Source organism: Panthera tigris, chromosome D2 (genome assembly GCF_018350195.1).
Source record: "Panthera tigris isolate Pti1 chromosome D2, P.tigris_Pti1_mat1.1, whole genome shotgun sequence".
In the NCBI taxonomy this organism is placed as follows: domain Eukaryota; kingdom Metazoa; phylum Chordata; class Mammalia; order Carnivora; family Felidae; genus Panthera; species Panthera tigris.
Genome location: NC_056670.1, coordinates 52,284,074 through 52,302,604, shown reverse-complemented (window position 1 = coordinate 52,302,604; position 18,531 = coordinate 52,284,074). Strand labels below are relative to the sequence as shown.

At 43.2% G+C, this 18,531-nt stretch overlaps 1 protein-coding gene across 3 annotated transcripts in view; it reads right to left on the bottom strand.

Annotated features, from left to right (window-relative positions):
- Positions 1-18,531, bottom strand: part of EXOC6 (exocyst complex component 6) — a 299,891-nt gene that overhangs the window by 216,834 nt on the left and 64,526 nt on the right. The window contains exon 1 of one of the 3 annotated variants that reach the window (XM_007080097.3): positions 8,677-9,762. The exons of the other annotated variants lie outside the window; for them this stretch is intronic. Coding sequence (XP_007080159.1) covers positions 8,677-8,798 — 122 coding nt within the window. The 5' untranslated portion in view covers positions 8,799-9,762. Of the gene's footprint in view, positions 1-8,676; positions 9,763-18,531 lie in introns of those variants that run through there. 3 annotated transcript variants of the gene reach the window in all.

The window sequence follows — 18,531 nt, the reverse complement described above, 5'->3', positions numbered from 1 at the left end:
TCCTTAGGCATATAGGAGTTAAACACAAATTCTGACCAAGTAACAACTATGAAGACAACCCCCAACATTTAGAACAGGTGTTCTCTAATGCTGGAGAATAATACGCCATGATCTCAAATATTCTTTTCTGATATAGGAAGCAACTACAGAAAGCTTTTATTTGTTCAAAGTAACCAATGCTAGAGAGGCAAAGAACCCCAACACCCCCCCAATCCTACTTCAAAATGAACATAGCAAAATTGATTTTCATTAGAATGTTATTTCTTCACACTAATAAATCAAAAAACCAAGACCCAGACGCCATATATATACCAACACAAACAATTACTGAGCTGCATCTCCTGGACTCGAGCCAAGTTAGTCTCTCTGCATAAAAAGCAAGTACAATTTGAGGACATTTCATATTTTCCTCTTTTGCCAGCACCAGCTCTGCCTCTTCTGAATCTTTCCATTTCATGAGAAACATGAATTCCCCACTGCTGTCTGTGGCACCAATTTTTCATTCAGGATCAAGCCCTCTGGCAAAGCCTCTTGGTTCAGCAGCAGAATCTCTTTTCTTCTTTGACTTGCTATCATCAGAGTCACTGTCAGGTAAAGATTTTCTATTTATACCATCTTTTCCTTTACTTGTTTTTTGAGAATTAAGAAATACTGCATCTGGGGTGCCTGGGTGGCTCCGTCGAGTAAGCGTCCAACTCCTGATTTCGGCTCAGGTCATGATCTCCCAGTTCATGGGATCAAGCCCCACATGGAGCTCTGCACTGACAGCACAGAGCCTGTTGGGGATTCTCTCTCTCCCTCTCTCTCTGCCCCTCCCCTGCTCGCTCGCTCTCACTCTCAAAATACATAAACACTTTTTAAAATTTATTTTTAAAAAAGAAATGCTTCAGTTAACTCTGGCCAGTCTAAGTTTCTTCAGGTTCCCAAGTGTTGTCAGCATCTGTAAATCCCTTCCACTTCAGGAAATACTCTACCTTCGATTCACTACACGTTGGTCCAGTACTTTTTCCACCACAAATTCTTCAGGCTCTGCCTCTTCCACTTTTTTTGCTCTTTCTATTCTGTTTCTTCCCCAGTTTTTGCAATATAGTTTTATTGGAGACCCTTTTTCTTTATGGCAGACTTGCAGAGCCTCCCAGCTGCTCTGGGTCCAGGGTCTTCTGTGTCTCCAGCCTGAGTTGCCTCAAGCTCCAGCCACATCTGAGGGGGTGGCCCTGGGGAGCGGTGCCAATACTACTTTTTTATTTGCTTATTTCTAGCTTCCTTCACTAAAATACAAGGTCCCTGTGAGCAGGAATGTCCAGGTCTTCATCTTGCTATATCAATAGCAAGACCACTGACCATCCTAGACCATTGCCTGCTGCGTTGTAGACACTCCATAAACATGTATTTACTGAGTGAATGAACAAATAACTGAGTGTGCTTTACTATGTAGGAGGCATTACATTAAATACATTTCATGCCTGGGGCACCTGGGTGGCTCAGGGGGTTAAGCAGCCTACTCTTTTTTTTAAATTTTTTTTTATGTTTTTATTTTATTTTTGAGAGAGAGAGACAGAGTGTGAGTGGGGAAAGGGCAGAGAGAGAGAGGGAGACACAGAATCCAAAGCAGGCTCCAGGCTTTGAGCTGTCAGCACAGAGCCTGATGCAAGGCTCGAACTCACGAAGAGTGAGATCATGACCTGAGCCAAAGTCGGCCGCTTAACCGACTGAGCCACCCAGGCTCCCTGAAAGCAGCCTTCTCTTGATTTTGGCTCAGGTCATGATCTCATAGTTCCTGAGATCGAGTCCTGTGTGGATGTCAGCCCAGAGCCTGCTTGAGATTCTCTCTCCCTCCCTCTGCGCTTCCCCAGCTCACAGGTGTGTGTGTGTGTGTGTGTGTGTGTGTGTGTGTGTGTGTGTGTGCATCCCCGCCCTCAAAACAAATAAACTTTAAATACATATATACACACATACATACATACATACGTACATTTCATGCCTAATTCATGTAATCATTTCAGTTAGCTCTCTTAGTAATTATAGATGCAAAATTCGAACCTACATCCTTCTGGCTCCAGAGCCCATTCACTTCACCAGTAGATAAACAAACTGTTCCCCTGGTTAGAATACTTGGTTCCCAGGTATAAAATGTTTTTTAGCTTTTCTCTTGTGTTGCACTGAAGATAAAATAGCTAATGCTATCATTTAAATGTTCAGCAGAAATTTGGCAACTACACAGCCCACAGTCATCGGGGACCCCAGGCTTTCCTGAGATGCTGCAGACACAGCAGGCCTCAGTCACAATTAGGCCCACATTTATTTCTGGACAGTTTCTCTGGACTCCATGTTTTATCCACAACATGTAGCATATTATGTCACTCTCATCAGAAATTAAATGTGGTGATGATATTACATTAGTATGAAATATAAGCATTAGCAAATATAGTTTTGAAAAGAGGATACCTCTCTCCTCTGGATGTTATACAACCAAAATAAAATTTACATTACTCAGTATTTATTTCCCACTTGCTCAGAATTTCAGTATGTTGTGAATGCTTGTTTACTTCAACATTCTATACACGTATTAAATTATACTGGCATATGCATCCCAGGTATAAATTAGACATAATAATAATAGCTAATATTTATTGAGCATTTACAGTGTACTAGGCAGGCCTTGTGCTAAGCACTCTGTATATATTAACCATTTGAGATGGGTTATATTATAAGAGTTTGAGATGGGTTATATTTTTAGAGTTTCAGACACTAAGGGCAAAATCAAACATCTAATAAAACCTGCACCTTTGATGTTAATCATTATCCTTAAGGGGATAAGATTTAATAGAAATATCACATTTCTGAAGATATAAACAGCAAGAGCATTGCAGAATGTCTACAGCTGATTTAACAAGTTATATTTTTTTTAATCACCCCAAGATTTTATTGTGTATATGGTTTATACTATTAGGTGGATTTTTTAAAAAATGTTTTCTGTCCCTTCCTAAAAGCATGTTATCTTCATTCCTAAAAACATTAAAGTCAAAGAAATAACAATATCCTGTTTGCTCTTAAGCTGGTAAAACTTCATGGTCAGCTTTTGGAAAAGAGCCCGAGAGAGTCTGTGAATACAAGTGTAAAACAATTATGTTATCATAAAACAATTACAAAAATTTCTTCTGGTACGTCATCTTGTACAATTCCCTTTTCCTCCTATTTTTCCCAGACCTCTGTAAGGCCATTCTTTGGATATGTCCCCTTTCTCTACTTCCTACTAACTTTGCAGTGCCCTCAACCTGCCCTTATCTTCTCTCAGATCCAGCTACAGCAGTAAGACATGCTGTGATGTGTGAACCCTGTGACTTCAGGACCTGTCCTAAGAGGCTAACAACATACCTGCAGAACCCCGAGAGGCATAATGAGCCCAGGCAACATCCAAGTTGGAGTCAGGACCCATGGGGTGGGCCAGGTCTAATGGGCAAATCTGGCAGCAGGAAGTCATAGTGTGAATGCAGTAAATGTTATGAACACTGCCACTGCCCCATCCTAAGTACATAGTGGCCATCACTAATTTATCAGAATCATCCCCAAAGTAAGATTCAGGCAGCTGCTACTGATGCATTGGAACTGATTTGCTGCTTGAGACCTACTGACCATCCTTGTTAAAGGACGTTGGTGATGCTGAATAAGACTAGTCCTAGTGGTTTCTGGGAGCGTGGCTCCAGACAGCCCTGAAGCCTACCAGGGACAAGCACGCCTCCCAGATGGAAGAGCTAGCAAGGAGCTGGACATATCTAGACCCAATGGAGGGACTGGAGTGAAAGTCAGAAAATCTGAAGACAGGAGCCCCTGGGTGGCTCAGTCGGTTGAGCGTCCGACTTCGGCTCAGGTCATGATATCACACTTCATAAGCTCAAGCCCCACATGGGGCTCTGTACTGACAGCTCGGAGTCTGGAGCCTGCTTTGAGTTCTGCTCTCTCTCTCTCTCTCTCTCTCTCTCTCTCTCTCTGCTCCTCCCCCACTCATGCTCTCTCTCTCAAAAATGAATAAATATTTTAAAATTTGGGGGGAAAAAAGGAAAGAAAATCTGAAAAGAATGAGAAAATCCAGTGGAAATTGGCATACAGTGGTAACATGGTGAAAACAGTTGTGCCCAGGACAGAAGGGTTAAGGCAGCAAAACTAATTCCAGATCCCCACCTGCTGGTGAGTTTCAGCCTACCAGCAATCTGAATACCCAAAGCCAAGCAGGAGACCTTTCCTGACATTTCTTCCTTTTCTCCTAAATTCATTCACCATCTGTATGGCTAATCTCAAATTCTACTTTTCTACCCTGGAATTTTATTCCCCAAATTCCACTGTTGTAGCTACCTGTGATGTCTTTAATGAATATTTCACCGACAACACAAACCATGGAAACACATAAGGTCTCAGCTCTCCCCTGAAACTCTCTCTCCTTTAAACTCAATAGTCTAGGCAGTTGTGCCATTTTACATAAAGAATGAAAACAAACGCAGGACCTCAGAATCATCTGATTCTTGTCCACTTTTCCACACATACAAAAAAGGAGGGCCAAAGGAACAGACCCAAGGTCCCATTGGGGGAGTCAGGCAGAGACAGGCTGGACTTTCTGAGAGAAGCCTGCTGTGGGAGCAGCCAAGTCTGAGGTCGGGAAGAGGAGGAATGCAGCTGGGCAAGGCAGAAGAGACTGTGGACCACTGACAGTCCCCAACAGCAATTCCCCACAGCCCCTCGGGGAGAGGAGACCCATTCTCGCACATGATGTGTGGGGCTGAGTGCTAGGAAGCTTGCACACCCTGTGAAAGAAGAGCTGTTGAGTCTCCCTTCAATGACATGAGCAGAAACCATCTCTGAGCCCTGAGTCACTGAGCTCTCGGGGCTCACCTTGTCAGAGAAGGAAGTCCCACCTGGCTCTGATCTGAACACTGACCGTAAGCAGGGCACCTCAGACTCCCTACCTGGAAAACAAAATGGGCAGGGGGAGGGAGCTCACAGAGGCTAAGATTTTATGACAGAAAATGTTTGTTGGGGCGCCTGGGTGGCGCAGTCGGTTAAGCGTCCGACTTCAGCCAGGTCACGATCTCGCGGTCCGTGAGTTCGAGCCCCGCGTCAGGCTCTGGGCTGATGGCTCGGAGCCTGGAACCTGTTTCCGATTCTGTGTCTCCCTCTCTCTCTGCCCCTCCCCCGTTCATGCTCTGTCTCTCTCTGTCCCAAAAATAAATAAAAAAATGTTGAAAAAAAAATTTGAAAAAAAAAAAAAAAAAAAAAGAAAATGTTTGTTGAAGCAGTGCCTTGCATCTCTGACAAGGAAAAATGAACAGGAGAACTATTAGAACTTCTCTCTCTCTCTGTCTCTCTGTCTCTCTGTCTCTCTGTCTCTCACTCTCAATTCCCAGATGCGAGGCTTTCCTTGAGAATGTTTCTCTCCTGTGTGGTCAGCCCCATCCTCTCACTGTCCTACCCTTCCCTCACTGTCCCCTCCAGCCACCCCCCACCACCCGCCCCCAGCAGGGCCCGTGCAGCCCAGCTGGCCAGTCTGCATCCAACCAAATGCACCTTCCACTGTCTCTGCCTTTAGAGCTTGTAGCTATTCAAATACTTGGACCACCTCCTCTTTTTCCCTGAAATGATAACTTTCTCTCTCAATTGCCTCCTTTCTTTTGCTTCACAAGGTCACCATTAGTTCAGAAGCTCATACAAATCAGTTCAAGAAATATTTATCTAGCTACTCCGCTGGTAGAATATTTTGCAGAAGATACTAAAATATAAGGAAGACACATTCCTGCCCTCAGGAATCTGTAGCCTGAAAACGGTTATAAAATAACAACACACACACAAGTGAGTCAGAATAAATGCTCTCGATTCTTTGGGGGCTTCAAAGGATGGGCATTCACATGTGGCTGGGGGATCAGGAGAGGCTTCATAGAAGAAAGAGCATTTGAATCGTGAGGTAGGGCTGAGTTAATAATTAATAATAATGATAATAATAATAATAATAATAATAAGCAGCCATGAACACGAGAGGAAGAAAATCTCAGAACACATTGTCAAATAGTTAACAAACTAGTTCAGCCAAAATGGAGGTCCTGTCTTGATTTTCCAACCCTCATATTTGGCCACACAAGCTGACGTGTTCTGTAAGAGCAGTGGAACAGAATAGTTGACACTGGAATATCGATGCATGCATAGGTATGTATAGAAAGGCATTGAATGTCAGCCTAAGAAGTCTTCATCTAATAATTATGAAAGCAAAGATTTAAGAAAACTAATTTTAGTTAATATTGTCCCACATAAAGTTTTATTAGGAGCTCTGAGTCTACCCTCCACATAACACTGGGGTGTTTTAGCTGGAGCCTTTGGAAGAGAGTGTTCTCCCGGCTTGTTCAATAACCCAGACGTGAGGTTAACAGTGAGTACTACAGGCCCACTCTGGTGGTGACAGGGCAAGACCTGGAGAAAATATCAGTGCTGTCTCCCCTCTTGAGGGTAACATTGGGAGAGTGTTGTGATGACCAGATCTGCATTGATTTTTTTCTTCAGGAAGACCAGGTACAAGACTGGGGATATTTGCCCTAGCAACAGAGGGTAGGAAAGCTCCAAGATCCAAAGCAGGAAGTCAGGTCCAGTATCAAGGAAGACTAGGGATAGTTCCGTGGACGGATGACATGTATAGGCATTGGCCAGGGTTATGAGACCAGGGAAGAGGGTCAGGGGTTGATGACCAAGGGCTCTGAAGCAGCAATGGCAGCAGAGGCCACAGTAACTAACACATGTCTAGGCTCCCCTCACCCTTTACCTTGTTTCCCTTTAGACTTCTGATCTAGCCACGAGGCAAATGCACAAGTTCTAGAAGGCACTGGTACAGTATAAAGTTTGTTCCATACGGAGAAAACTACTGAGCTTCTCACTAGTAAAACAGCTCAGGGCGGGGGGTGGGGAGCCAGGGACCTGGTGGCTTAGTCCGTTAAGTGCCTGACTTTGGCTCAAGTCATGATCTCTCGGTGGTTCGTGGGTTTGAGGCCGCGTCAGGCTCTCTGCTGTCAGCACAAAGCCTGCCTGCTTCTAATCTCTGTCTCCCTCTCTCTCTGCCCCTCCTCCCCCTCTCAAAAATAAACATTAAGGGGCGCCTGGGTGGCTCAGTCGGTTGGGCGGCCGACTTCGGCTCAGGTCATGATCTCGCGGTCCGTGAGTTCAAGCCCCGCGTCGGGCTCTGTGCTGACAGCTCAGAGCCTGGAGCCTGTTTCGGATTCTGTGTCTCCCTCTCTCTGCCCCTCCCCTGTTCATGCTCTGTCTCTCTCTGTCTCAAAAATAAATAAACGTTAAAAAAAATTTAAAAAAAAAAAAAAAAAAGCTCTGGTTTCTTCTACCTATTAAATAGGGTAGAAATAACCTGCCCTTCTTCATGGGATGTTCATGGTGCTTGGATAAAATGAAAATGTAAGGAAAAAATTGTAATGGAGTTTAATCATTTTACAACTGCACCTACATATTGATAACCCAAGAATCAACCAATAAAGAGCAATACCTTCCCATGCCCTCAACACTACCCTAGGCCCTCTGAAGATATTCAAAATATATTTAAATGCAAAATCAAATTTAATTTTTTGGAAGAAATTTACTCAGATTTAAACTGTAGTATATTTCTTTTTTTTTAAATGTTTATTTATTTTTGACAGAGAGAGAGAGAGCGCGCGCGCGTGCGTGGGCATGAGCGGGGGAGGGGCAGAGAGAGAGAAGGAGACACAGAATCCGAAGCAGGCTCCAGGCTCTGAGCTGTCAGCACAGAGTCCAACGCGGGGCTCGAACTCACAGACCGTGAGATCATGACCTGAGCCGAAGTCGGACGCTTAACCGACTGAGCCAGCTAGGCGCCCCTAAACTGTTGTGTATTTCAAAGCAACTTGGCCCTGGGCCCTTTCTGAGGATGAAGAGACAATACCCCTCCCCCATCCTTTTATTTAATTAACAAATATTAGCCAACAAATATTTATTGACTGTCACTATCAAATTCAGTGGTTGCCATTTCATTCCCACACTGATAAGTGTCAGTTACAGGCAGGCAGGTAGAAAGAATTAAATTTTAAAAGCTGCTCTTTTAACACAAAGATACATGGTCTTTCATTTTAATCCTGTTCTTGAAATGTGCAAATTAATCCCCATATTACCAAAGAAGTTATTTTTAAATCGTATGTGGAAATAAAATTAAAAAAAAGAAAAACGTATCTGAGAGGCCACCACATCTTCGAGAGTAGCAACAATGAAAATAAACATTTTACTTCTTTTTCCCTAAAACTCACATCCACCCAAATAGAAACTGGTTTCACTGACATGTCTAATTGTTCTCAATGTTTCTTGCTAAGTGATAGTTTAGAGAAAACCTTTGAAATCTCATAAGATGGGATACGTATTTGGAGATGGCATGACGCCCTTTTTGATCTCTTGAAATTCTATTTTTTAAACCCTGTGGTGATGAATCAGGAAACAAATATAATCCCCAAAAAAGTGGGTTGTTTATTGCAGTTTCTCTAAAGATAAGAGATAAGGTTAGGTATATACAGAATTGTACCTATTTTTTCAAAAACTATTTTTTATTCTGTTATGGAGAAAAGTATAAAAAGAAGTGAATAACACCACCTGAACACCACTAAAGAAGAAACAAATACAAAGGAGTCCTACCTTAAAGTCGCTTCAATGGGCAGCTCAAAAGACTGAATCTCAGCCAGGACGTTCTCGTAAGTCTGATCCGGGTCTTCTTCCAACATTGCTCCACATGCCCCTGATTTTCCAACTGCAGACATCGTATTTTGAGTGTGCAAAATGGTTGTAATTTACAAAAAGCAATGTGGGTTTTGTTGTAATTATCACAAGCGTTCTCTCTTGTTCACCCAGAGTAGCAGCAAAGGCTGAGCTCACAGTCTGACTTCATGCTATCAAAATCTTCGCTTCCAAGAATGTTGCACAGCTGTTGCTGTCCAGTCTCTACTTATAACATTTTACTTATTATTAACCTTGACACAGTTCAGAAAGTTCCTGCCTGATGTCTGCTATGTTTATTTATTTGTTTCTCAAAGATAGTGACTGCAACCATAAAAAAAATTACTACATAGTATCGACTTGTCAGGGCACATATTTTAATTATTTATGCTAAATACAGAATACAAGCCATGCTCCTACTTATTCTTGTGATTATACCCTTGCCAACAAACCCAAGTAGGTAGCTTGTCCAGGAAAAATGTAACCTCTTGTAGGATATGATTTTGGGGTCACTGGGCTAGTTCCTTGGGTCCCCCTGTCCTCCACTACTCCACCATAATCACTGTTGTGTGTTTGTCCGTTTACAGTAAGAGCCATTCCTTCTTCCGTCCCCAGCTCAAATCCTTGTTGGTCACTTATGCGTCACTGTGAACGAGTCTGCCAGATCCCTTCCGCAGAATAGGTTTTGATGGAGAGGGGGAAAGTGCAAAGATGCCGGGATGGGAAGGGGACAGGCTGTCACTGAGAGGAAGAAAGAATGCAGAAAATAAAGGCCCAAAATATCAAGGGCAAGTGTGGCCTACAGCCAGCCTCAAGATGGTCTAAAATTAAATGGCACATTATTTCCCATTACCATTTTCATTAGATCTTCCTCAAGCCCAAGTTTAACCTCATGTTTTCTTGCCCAGTACTAGAAAGTTGGTATTTAAAGGGATGGCTAGTGGGGTGCCTGTGTGGTTCAGTTAAGTGTCAGACTTTGGCTCAGGTCATGATCTCGCCAGTTCGAGACCTGAACGGGGGGCTCTCTGCTGTCAGTGCAGAGCCTGCTTCATGTCCTCTGTCTCCCTCCCTCTCTCCCCCTCCCTCACTCGCGCTCTTGCTCTCAAAAAGAAATAAACATGAAAAAAGTAAAATAAAGGGATGGCTAGCAATATTCTTCCATATGAACCTTTTTTTTTAAGTTTTTATCAGATTTTTAAATTTTGCTCTGTAAAAAATTTAAAGTTCTTTCTCCTAAAAATGTAGTGTTTATATAACCACAAGGCATATGTCATCAACTGCATCAGTTTTTCATTCCTCCCTGCACCCATACCCTTGCCAGTACTTCACCAAGGGCACAGTGTTCCCCCTTGACCCATGACTCTGGGCTTAGCCTGTGACTTCGGCCAGCCAGCCCTAAGGCACGGGGTGAGAACTCTGAGCCCAGGCCTTGTGAGGCCTCACGTATTTCTCTCTGTCCTCACCCACCTCTGCCATCACCTGGGAGCGCAGGCCCTGGCTAGCTCGCCGGCCCAAGGAGGATGAGAGATACGTACATTCACAAAACTGGATTCACAAAACTGCGGAGAGAGGCACATACTCCCATCCAGCAGCCGCAGCTCGAAGTGAAGCCGCCCACCCAAACCAGGGTGAGGCCAAATGTGCCCCCACTGAGCCACACACACAGGAGCAACAATAAATGGTTGCTGTCTTCCCCCCACTGAACGACGGTCACTCGGCAGGGGCAAACCAGCACAGCCTTCTTCACTCCAGCCCCACCTCGGCCTCACCTCTCTGCCCCGCCGCTCCTCCCCCGAAGGATGGAACGAAGCAACAGGAATATGCCTCCCACAATTTCCTCCCGCAGGAAGTGGTGATGCCCTCCTTCAAGACCTGACACGGAACAGTGACCTTCCACCTTGTGTTAAAGTCATTTGTGTGGAAGGTTTTTCATTTCTACGAAATTATCAGATTATTTCAGAACAGAGCGTCTATTTTATTCACACCTGTGTTCCACGTAACGCTTAACACACTGCCTTGTATGAATGAACGGTGGCAAAAGCGACAAGCTTAAGAGTTACCTCTGCCTTGTTAGGAAATGTTGGTCCAAATTATGCAAAACTCTGACAGTTCCACACTGAATTTATCAGAATCTGAGAATATGTACATGCAAGGTGAGAGATCACTTGGTCATAAGAGGACATCGGTCATCCCTGTACTATGTTGTAGAGAACAATTCATAGGTGATGCCACACACCCATGAACATATACCTGTGATGACCCATCCAGCCCTAAGTAACATGTAGTTAAAAAACTACACGGATTCTTCCCCCCACCTACCCCAGATTTTTATGTTTCAAATTTACAGGAAAGTTAAAGAACCCAACAGCCATATACCATTCACCAGATTCACCAATTGTTAACTTTGCCACATTTGCTTTCTTTCTCTCTCTGTTTATTCAAGGGGATTTTACAATGTAGGCATATGCTTTTACTATATGTTGTGAGAAAATTGTATTCCATTATTGTTTCGATTTATTTTTAAGAGAGATAAAGAGAGAGAGAGAGAGAGAGAGCACGGAGGGGCGGGGTGGGGGGGTGGGGGGAGGAAGTCCGAAGCAGGCTCTGTGCTGACAGGAGCCAGCCCAATGTGGGGCTCGAACTCATGAACCTCGAGATCATGGCCTGAGCCGAAGTGGGAGGCCCAACCGACCAAGCCACCCAGGCACCCCAGAAAATTGTATTCCTCTAAAGAGAGTATTTTTTAAACAGTAATAGTATAGCAGTATGCTACACAGCAGCATAATTAATAAATCACAATAGCTTTGACTTATTGTCACCGCATGACCCCATTCCTACTACACAGTGCCATCATTTGCTTCCTGCACAGCCAGCTCCCCCAGGAGATTCAAGGTCTTTCAACCTGTGCCCTCTGCTCCTCAGCGCTCCCCGCCCCTCCTCCACTCCCACCCCACTCTCTTCTCCTCCCGCTTCTGTTAAGTGCATTGTCCCTCTGCCTCTTACTTTCTTCTAAGCTGTGTAAGACACAGGCAACAACTTCCTGTTTCCACTGGCTAACCAGCATCTTCCTTTTATTCAAAACTTTCCTTGAGTGCCATTTCCTGCCGGAAGTCCACACAGATTGAATGAGCAGGAGACCATCTCCTCCCGAAAGTAACAGTTAAGAAAAACAACCTCCCCTATCCCATAGTGCTGACAACAAATTCACCAAATAAGGAAAAGAAAAGGAGGAAATGGAAACATTTTTAAACAGCTATATTCCAAGATGCCCATAAAAGAGAATGGTGCGTGTGACTGGAATGTTCCCGGTCTCCACCCTTAACCCCTCCTCCCAGCTGCGGCTCAAACTGTTTGGACTACTTCCTAGGATCAAGCCTGACCACCGACTGGAGACATTTAAGTGGCCAGAGGCCAGTGGTTCTTGTTCCTCCCCAACCCCAAGGCAATGCCTAGAGACATTTAAAAAATGTTTAATGTTTATTTTTGAGAGAGAGATAGAGAGGGTGAGAGTAAATGGGGAGGAGCAGAGAGACACAGAGTCCAAAACAGGCTCTAGGCTCCGAGCTGCCAGCACAGAGCCCGATGCAGAGCTTGAACTCACCAACAGTGCGATCATGACCTGAGCCGGAGCTGGAGGCTTAACCAACTGAGCCACCCAGGTGCCCCCTGGAGACACCTTTTAATGCCAGAACTAGAGGTGGATGCTACTGACATCAGTGGCTAGACGTGCTACTAATACAGTATACAGCACCGTCCCCCACAACAAACAATTATCCAGCCCAAAATGCCAATAGTGCTGAGGTCGGAAAATCCTGCCCTAAGCTGATCTTTAAGACACATCATTAGGTTCTGCGTGGTGCTGATACAGGCCCTGTGACTGAGTCCCCTGAGTGGGCTTTTTTCTTCCTCTGAAACTGAGTCTCTGTCTTGTTAGTCTACTAGGAACACTAGCCCCTCTAGAACCAGAGACCTTAAAAAAAAAAAAAAAAAGGTTACTATTCAAATAAAACTTATTGAGGGGCGCCTGGGTGGCTCAGTTGGTTAAGCATCCGACTTCGGCTCAGGTCATGATCTCACAGTCTGTGAGTTCGAACCCCGCATCGGCTCTGTGCTGACAGCTCAGAGCCTGGAGCCTGCTCCGGATTCTGTGTGTGTGTGTGTGTGTGTGTGTGTGTGTGTGTGTGTCTGCCCCTCCCCTGCTCACACTCTCTTTCTCTCTCTCTCTCAAAAATAAATAAGCATTTTAAAAAATTCAAATAAAACTTATTGAGTACAAAGGTTTTGGAAAAAAACCTCAGTCTTCTTAACTTTATTTTTGAATAAAATTATCTATTTTATTTATTTTTGAATAAAAACTTTTCGGAAGAAAAAAAACCTCAGTCATTTTGAGGTAAGCAGAGATTGGGTCCCTATTGTTGTTTTGCTGCTATTGTTACTATACCCACAGCAATTAACACCATGGCTAGCACAAGTTAGATGCTCAATAAATATTTGTTCAATAAATTATCTTGACACAGCAGTATAGTGCTTTGTAAGTAACGGGCAACGAATAGATATTTATTCATGATTATCACAGAGTTTATCTTACAAAAGCTACTTCAAATAAAGTAGATAAACGTTGTTTTAGTTATATTAGTATTATTTTTCAACATTAGGAAGCCTGTCAAGATACTCAGTTAAACTTTAAGACTGCAGCATTATTATTGTTAGGGTACTCACAGCAATAGGGTTTGTTATAAGAAAGTTAGTTTTTCCAGAAATACCTATGACATCCAATAGTGGTTCCACAGGGCCATTCTATATTTTTTTCTATCATCTTCAAAATTCAGGATGTAACACTTCATTACAAAAAGCATTTTGGTCTTTCAGTGAATCGGTGTTTTCTCAATAAGCTATATTCTTAATGCGCTTTGAAGAATAAAATTGTTTTCAAAAATCTGTTCTAAATTTCTGCTATAACTCAGCACGTTTTTCTGTTCATAAAATCTTCGGGGCCATGGTGTTTCTGTGAATGTTATAATATCATTACCATTATCTGAGTTTCTATTCCCTGGAACATGCCATGGTTTTGGATGTCTCTGAACCTTTATACATGCTGCCTCTTTTATCTAGAATACCTTCCCCACACCTGTTTTCTTGTCTGTACCACGGAGAAGATAATAGTAACCCCCACCTCATGGCTGCTGTGAAGGCTACATGATTCTTAAGCATTTATTAGGTAGAGCACTCAGGAGGGTGTGGCACCTGATGAGCGTCAGGGTCCGCTGTTTCTATGACCTCTGAGGCTTTGTTCCCACCTTGTTGTACAGATTTGCTACTATCCCCCATAACTTTTTTTTAATGTCCATTTGTTTATTTTTGAGAGAGAGAGAGAGAGAGAGAGTAGAGGAAGGGCAGAGAGGGAGAGAAGGAATCCCAAGCAGGCTCCATCCACGCTGTCAGCACAGAGCCCAATGTGGAGCCTAAACCCTAAAACTGTGAGATCATGACCTAAGCTGAAGTCGCATGCTTAACCGACTGAGCCACACAGGTGCCCCCTCCCCCATAACTTTTTTGAGCATGTTGTCTTTACCAAAGCTCTGATCCCTTAGTATTATTGTTTTTGTTATATATTTATCTACCTCACTGGACCACAAGCTACACAAAAGCAGGGTATGGGCCTTATGCTTCTTTATAGTCAAAGCATTCCACATGATGCTGGGCGCATAGCAGGCCTGGACTCAATGACTGATGAGGGACTGGAAGCCTTAAGAATGATGGAAACAACACCAGCCAAAACAAGTATGAGGGGGTGTCCACTGCTTGATTAAATTGATATTTTTCAGACAAAAATTGGTATTTTCCAATTTGACAAGAACATTCTAGACTAATTGTTTTAATTCACTGTGATTATTCCTTTTCTTTATTTCCAAGCAAATCTGGGTTTCGTTAAGAGGCAGCGAAGGCAAAATCTCTAATGTCTCAGTTCTCAATAAACATAATTGCTATAGCAGAAGTAGCTTCACCACGTGCATATTTTGAACTTACACCTCTTCTGTTCGTTATGATTGGGTCTTCTGACTGAAAAATTTTAGGGCACCTTGTTGATCTTTTCCCAAATGTAAGTCTTCAGCATTTGAATCCTGGCCAACAGTCAACAGTCTCAGCCCTATGGTCAGAGAGCTAGATTATGGCGCCACCTCGTGGTCAGTTTTTGGCACATAGTCTGTTAAAACTGGCTCTTGCTCTTCCAGGTTTTTAACTGTTTATATCGGTAATTGCAAAACGTCATGAAAAATCACTAAATACCTTGTTCTCTTTTTTCTAGCATTTCTGGCAACTTTTCGATGTGTCATTTATCCTCCATTCATCTAGTTCAGCGCTCTTCAGCAAAATAGAGAATTTAAAGACATGCTACAAGGCCTATTATCACGCTCCCAAAGATACGCTTTTCTCCCACCAGGAAACAAGGATCTTTAAAGTGAGAATTCGGGGCGCCTGGGTGGCTCAGTCGGTTAAGCGGCCGACTTCGGCTCAGGTCACGATCTCACGGTCTGTGAGTTCGAGCCCCGCATCGGGCTCTGTGCTGACAGCTCAGAGCCTGGAGCCTGTTTCAGATTCTGTGTCTCCCTCTCTCTCTCTGACCCTCCCCCGTTCATGCTCTGTCTCTCTCTGTCTCAAAAATAAATAAACGTTAAAAAAAAAATTTTTTTTTTTTTAAAATAAAAAATAAAGTGAGAATTCAGGGCGTTCTTGGGTGACTCAGTTGGTTTCGCGTCTTGATTTCAGCTCAGGTCATGATTTCACGGTTGGTGAGATCCAGCCCCGCGTCGGGGCTGAACCTACTTGGGATTCTCTCTCTCCCTCTCTCTCTGTCCCTACCCTGCTTGTGCACGTGTGTGTGCTCTCTCTCTGAAAATAAAGAAATAAACTTTAAAAACAGAAGTGAGACTTCAGGACACTAACTTCTTCAGGCCATGCTAGGAGAGGGTGGGCCACTGTGAGCTCTGCCTGAGCCCCTGCTTCCACATCTGGTAGGCGGCCCTTTGCCCATATTCTTCTCAACAATCATTCTCTTTTCCCTCTTTTGAAACCAAACAATTCCCTCAAAAATATGGTTTCAGGCATAAAATAGGAAATAGTACTAAACAAACGGAAATGTTTTGCTTTAAATACTGAAGCCATTTGTTTACATTATGAAATACTTTGCATTCAAAGTCCATAATTGAAAAGAAACATGAATCATCAATCACAAGGGGACTTTATAGATAAGAAATAAGCACTGGCCTGAACAATTGTATTAAACACGAACAACTCTTGTTGGGAGCTTTTGCTGACTCATTTTTCAGGAAGTGGGTTGTCCAGGGAGATTTTTACGGGAGGAACAATCGACAATATTTTCATATTAATAACCTCCAGTTACTTTATTGTTCTCAAAACTTTTGTTAATGAGTATTTTCCTGTTCGGTGAAGAAAAAAACATTAATCAAAAGACAAAGCCTAAACTGATTTCTTTTTATGTATTCTGGATTCTTGTCTTCTGTGATATTAAATATATTTAAGTAAGAGTTGTAAAACAACCTTATTCACTGAGCATAATATCAGGAACTATTTTGAATCTTTTTTAAAAAACATACGCGCTATAGCATATATTGGATACGTTACGCAGACTGATTCCAAACTACCACTTTGGATTCAAATCCCCTTCAAGCAACAGCAATGTTTCCACTTGGTTTGGTTCCTCTTCTGCCCCACTCCTTCTGAGATTTCTCTCAATTGACCCCTCAGTTAAGGGACAAACAGTGTGAGCTCCTCGAGACCAACTAAAAGATTAGGCCATTCACACAAGCTCCCCTCAGAAAACAAGGTCTCCAGCAGGACTGTAGAGAATAGACAAGGTCAGTGTGTTCCATGGAGACTCCCAAGTGCACACACTTTTTGGTCCATCCACAAGCACTGGGCCTCTCTCTCTCTTAGCTCATGAATGAGGGTTTGTGACACGGGGCTTAAGTCACCTGCCTGTGGGATTAGGGGAAGTAAATTGTGAAATAAGATTATTGTGTGATTATGATTTCTGTTAGTATAAACAATTCTCATACTTGTCCTGATTTAACACAAATATATTTCCCACAACATGCTCCTGCCCCCACCGGCCCCACAGACCCCCTCCCCCACCCCCGCCCCCCACAAGCCCTGGGGAGAAAGCCTCACTTTACGTGCACAATGTAGCTTTCCTTCTGCACCAGGTGATAAAGTGGGGCCGGTGAGGCAGGCAAGTAAGAGAATCAAGTAGGTTTCTGTGTAGTGCGCCAGTTACACGCACAGACCACAGACGCTGGAGTTGGACTGCCTGGGTTCAAATCCTATCCCTGCTACTTAGTAGCGATGTGACCTTGGGCTCTTTTCTGTGCCTGGAGTCTCCTTATCTACATAAAAGACAAGCTCCTATCTCACAGATTTGCTGGGGAGATTAAATTAATTAATGCAAATAAGGTCTTCAGAACAATGCCAGGAAAGTAAAAAGCATTATAAAAGCATTAATGTTATGACATTGACTGCTTGATAAGGAATGATGTTATGAACCACTGAGGGTGATTTTTTGTGTTTTGAAAATCAACCGCCTTATAATTTTGTTATGACGAGTAGTGCTGTTCTCTTTTCCAATGGACACATGTAGATGTTTCTCTGATGCTCAAAGATCAGAGTTTTGAAAATGTCAGTGACCCATAAAAATGCTTAGGAAACTAGTGCTCAGGTGCTTATTATAAAGTTATTTCCTGTGTACTGATCTTTATATTTTGTTAATTTATGTATTCATCTTTTAAAAGAAAACTAAATATTTAAGGGGTGCCTGAGCGGCATCTATTGAGCATCTGACTTCAGCTCAGGTCATGACCTCCCAGTTCGTAGGTTCAAGCCCTTCATTGGGCTCTGTGCTGGCAGCTCAGAGCCTGGAGCCTGCCTGGGATTCTGTCTCCCTCTGCCCCTCCCCTGCCTGTGTTCTCTCTCTCTCTCTCTCTGTCAAAAATAAACATTTAAAAAGAGAAAGAAAAGAAGACACTATATTTAAGAACCTACTACGTACCAGGCCCTTGGGGAGCCCACAGGTCAGTGGAGAAATTCCTCCTTTATTCCAGCTGGATTGAGAGCGGGAGCAGAGGGGTCTGGGAGTGAGGCACCTGCCGTCCACACCCAGGATGGCACATACGCTTTCTGGAAGAATCCACGCTGGCTGGGTGGGTCTCAGAGTGACGCCTGAACACAGATCCAACTCTAGAGCTCAAAACCAATGTGACATGGCCTCCCTGGTTCAATGGAGCTTCAGAACCCAGGACCATGCTTTTTACCTGAATCCTCAAACCTTCCATTCTGTGTATAGCCCCAGGAATAACCACCTGTCTGGGGTATCCCAGGCTCCTGGAGTTTATTTTTGGGAGTGAAGAAAAGAATCAACATTAGAAAAAGAACCCCAAATCTTGGAAAAGAGCCTTGAAAGAAAAAGAATCTGATAACAAGCTGCCATTTTCTTATGGTTTTCCTTCATATCTCCCTCATCCTCCTTCCCAAGTTTATTTCTGTCAGTTTGTCCCTTAAATGTAGTTGTTTCCCCGGAATCTGTCCCCAAGTGTCTTTTCTTCTTACTCTAGGCTCCTGTAAGTTCATCTTCCACTTGTGTGTTGACGAGTCCCAAATCCAGACCTACAATTGTACCTATTCCCTGAGTTCTAAATTTCATTTCTTTATTTTATTTTATTTTATTTTATTTTATTTTATTTTATTTTATTTTAGAGACGGAGA